This window comes from Peromyscus eremicus, chromosome 1 (assembly GCF_949786415.1).
Source record: "Peromyscus eremicus chromosome 1, PerEre_H2_v1, whole genome shotgun sequence".
Classification (NCBI taxonomy): Eukaryota; Metazoa; Chordata; class Mammalia; order Rodentia; family Cricetidae; genus Peromyscus; species Peromyscus eremicus.
In genome coordinates this window covers 118,072,685-118,076,639 of record NC_081416.1, presented here as the reverse complement: position 1 = coordinate 118,076,639, position 3,955 = coordinate 118,072,685, and the positions used below count along the sequence as shown (strand labels likewise).

The 3,955-nt window shown below is 46.3% G+C and overlaps 1 protein-coding gene across 4 annotated transcripts in view; it reads left to right on the top strand.

Annotated features, from left to right (window-relative positions):
* Vps33b (VPS33B late endosome and lysosome associated) overlaps window positions 1-1,342 on the top strand; it is a 25,054-nt gene extending 23,712 nt beyond the window's left edge. For all 4 annotated transcript variants that reach the window (XM_059272469.1, XM_059272448.1, XM_059272456.1 and 1 more), the window contains 4 exons: window positions 73-174; window positions 352-427; window positions 533-649; window positions 1,000-1,342. In XM_059272469.1, the coding sequence (XP_059128452.1) occupies window positions 73-174; window positions 352-427; window positions 533-649; window positions 1,000-1,079 (375 nt within the window). In that variant the 3' untranslated portion in view covers window positions 1,080-1,342. The remainder of the gene's footprint in view (window positions 1-72; window positions 175-351; window positions 428-532; window positions 650-999) is intronic.
* Window positions 1,343-3,955: the final 2,613 nt, after the last annotated feature.

Genomic DNA, 3,955 nt, shown 5'->3' with positions numbered 1-3,955 from the left:
GATTTTATCAGACCTTTAAGAGGTCAGAGTGCTGAGCAGTGACCTGCCTAATGTGGTACCTTTGCTCTCTAGATCCCACGTGTAGATGGGGAGTATGACCTGAAAGTGCCCCGAGACATGGCTTATGTCTTCAGTGGTGCCTATGTGCCTCTGAGCTGCCGAATCATTGAGCAGGTGACAAAGAATCACTTGGGCTTCTGGTCCTGTTTCATTCTGTATGCTTCCTCTTAGTCCTTGGCCGATCCCAGCTTTCACTTCCCATGTAACTAGCAAGAAACAAGAGTCTTGCTGCTCTTGGTTTCCTTTGCTACACTTGGTATGAGAAGACGAAACCGGTGTTCTGTCTCATAGGTGCTGGAGCGGCGGGGCTGGCAGGGCCTCGATGAAGTGGTGCGGTTGCTGAACTGCAGTGAGTGTGCATTCACAGGTACGTGGCCTTGCGAGTGGTGCGGGGGTCCAAGAGCGGTGGGCTGGACACGTCACCCAGGACCAGCAGGTGAGTGAAGGTGGGAGTCCACTCTGACCCTCACAGACATGGCCAAAGAAGACAAGGCTTCCAGTGAGTCCCTGCGCCTCATCTTGGTCGTGTTCTTGGGGGGCTGCACATTCTCAGAGATATCAGCCCTGCGGTTCCTGGGCAGAGAAAAAGGTAAGAGAACAGAAAGGTAAGACAGAGCTGCGTGGGTCCTGGGGACAGATGCCCTGTAGGGAAGGCTCTCCTCCTGGCTGTGGTACCACTCGAATAGCCTTGCTTTGGGCTACCGTCACAGGAGGCAGGGGAGCCCAGACCGGTCGGGCATGGTACATTATAGTATTACCATGCTTTTATCTTTCTGTTTTTCTACTGGGGACTGGATCTTACTGTTGCCCAGGCGGGTCCAGATGTTTGTGTCTGTAAACCTACATTCTGATCCTGGGGTACTGTGGAACAGGTGGGCTTGCTCTGTTGGGGCCTAAGATCTGCTTTTAGTCATGTCTGCTGCTTGTCTTGACTCTTAGGGTACAGATTCATCTTTCTGACAACAGCCATTACAAACAGTGCTCGCCTCATGGAAGCCATGAGTGAGGTGAAAGCCTGAAGTTTTCCTGGCCAGTGTTGAAGTCATTCCTGAGTGTGGACCCCACTGGGATGCTGGTGTTTGACATCACCTGATAGAAAAGTTCTCTAGCTGTACTGCTCAGAGCTGGGGACTTCGGAGAACAGGTCTGAGGAGAGGATTCATGTCCTGTTCCCCAGGATGTTGTTTATGAAGTATAGCCCACGCTGCTAAGAGGGGAGAAGTAGCCTTTGCTAAATCCTGTTTGAATATTATTGTAAATAAAGCCTCTGTTCTCAAATGCAGTATCATTGTAGTCCTAGACACTCTCCCTTCTTTTCACAGTTGGCTGTTCTGAGGGCTTCATATGCTTCGTGGCCTGGACTCTGGGCCGACTGCAGTTCTTCCCGGTAACAGTCAACTAGCTTGCTCTGTACCAGAGTATAAATGTGTAAAAGGAGGGTAGATTCAGTGGTCAACAAATACCTTTCTTTTTCTAAAATTCTGTGGTTCATCACACTTTTCTGAAAACAAATTTGTTATTGTTCTAACTTAAAGAGGCACTTTTTTGTTTGTTTGTTTGTTTATTACTTTTTTGAGACATGGTCACTGGCTAGCCTAGACCTATACAAACTAGGCTGGACTTGAACTTGGGGTGATCTTCCTGCCTCCCAAGTGTTCTGATTATAGGTTTATATTACTGTGCCTAGTAAATAAAATGTTTTGTTTCTTTCTGATGCCCAGGCACGGTGGCTTTCTGTAATCCCAGCACTTGAGAGGCTGAGGCAGGAGGATCACTCACAAGTTCAAGATCAGCTTGGGCTATGTCGTGAGTTTCATACCATCCTGGGCTACAGAATGAGACCTTGTCTCAGAAAAACCACCAGGCCAGGCTTTGTAAGCCCTTGATAGCACATGTCTTTAATCCCAGCACTCAAAAATCAAACAAACTCAAATCACCAATAATAAAACATAGTTCTAGGCTGGGCGGTGGTGCTCTCCTTTAATCCCAGCAGTCGGAGGCAAAGGCAGACAGATCTCTGTGAGTTCGAAGCCAACCTGGTGTACAAAGCGAGTTCCAGGACAGCCAGGGTTGTTACACAGAGAAACCCTGTGTTGAAAAACAAAAAAAACCCAAAACCAAAACAAACAAACAAGCAAAAAAAAAAACAAAAAAAACCCCAATGGTTCTAGAGGTGAAACAAAGTGTGTGTTTGTTGGCACAGAGCCTATCTTAACTGTAACTGGCCTAGAATCTCTGTAGCCCAGGCTGGCCTCTAACTCACAGAGATCTGCCTGCCTCTGCCTCCTGAGTACTGAGATCAAAGGCCTGCGCCACCATGCCTACTCATGCTGTGTTTACTTTTAAAGAAAAAAAGCAAATGATGGCCTAGGGAGATGGCTCAATAATTAATGGTTCCTGATAACCTGAATGGAGCTCCTAGAGCAGGGTTCTCAGCCTTCCTAATGCTGTAACCCTTTTACAGTTCCTCATGTTGTGGGGACCCCCAGCCATAGAATCATCCCATTGCTACTTCATAACTGTAATCTGGCTACTGTTAAGAATCATAATGTACATATCTGATATGCAGGATAGCTGATATTTGACCCTGTGTAAGAGTTGTAGACCCACCTAATGGAAGGAGAGAACAGAATCATGTAAGTTACCCTCTAGTCTCCATATACTACCACCCCCATAGACACAAAAATAAATTCAATAAATGTAAATATTTATTATAAAAAAGGCAGTGATGAGACTTTATAGATGGTACAGTTGACCAATATAGAAAAACAAACAATTTCAGTTAGAATTCAGTGTAAACCAAACATGATAATACCTGATTGTGTTTTGTTTTGGACCTATGAATAGAGCAGAGTGGTTTAAAAGCACATTATTCATTACTGCTGTGGATAACAAAGATACTCCAAATAAAGTTTGGTGGAGACGACAGGATAATAAATACAACATCTTTGGAGTGTTTGGCAATTACACTTTTACAAATCATTTCAAAGAAAGTAACAAAAAAGAAATTCATCTCAGCTTTACTTACAAATGTTAGTCTGAGTAGCAAAATGCTTCACTTCAGAGATCCTGCCACAGCAGGATATTAGGTAATGTAAATCACGAGAAACGTGACCCAGGTGCAGGAGGGAGCAGCTAATGACCAGTGGGAGAGAAGGCCACACAAGTTCTTCGATGTCGGGTTCGAATTGTGAAGTTTCCCTAATTACCTAAATTCCTACAATTTGTAAGAAAAACAAGGCCTACCTTATTCCCATTTAATCAGAGCTTAATTAGGCAAGTAAATCATTTAATTTTTTCATGTAGCCCAGACTGGTTCATCATCCTGTCTCCTAAATTCTGGAAAAGTTACTCAAATCTTTTCAAGTTTTTTCTTCAGTATAATGATGCTCATTATTAACAGGTTTGTCTTAATGATTAAATGTGATAAACTTGTCTGCAAAGGTACCAAGCCCAAGAGCCTGGCTTGCTTTCTCTAAGCTTTCCTGCTAAACCCTGCTCCTCTTGGGACGTTGTAAAGTAGCGAATTGTTGAGCTGTTCTGGCGGTCTCCCTGGTCACCTCCGAGGAAGCACAAAATTTTGAAAGCCAACGGCGCCCGCCGGGTGGGGCTCGGGTGACATCATCGCTCCCCACGCTCCGGTCTCCTTCCCTCCCAGGCTTTGAGGCTATAGCGGAGCCCTAGAAACTAGAAGACACGGGTGTGCGCATGCGTACACCGAGGCCGGCGCGCTGCCTTTCCAAGTGTTTCCCACGCCCAGGGCGCAATCCGTAGGTACTCCGCCCCAAGGCCTAGGCAGGAGCGCCGGTCGCGAGGGGCGGGACAAGGGCGGGGTTCCGTGAGTGGCGGAAACAGGAGCCAATTGTCGGACGGCTCCGCCTCCGGCTGGGTTTGA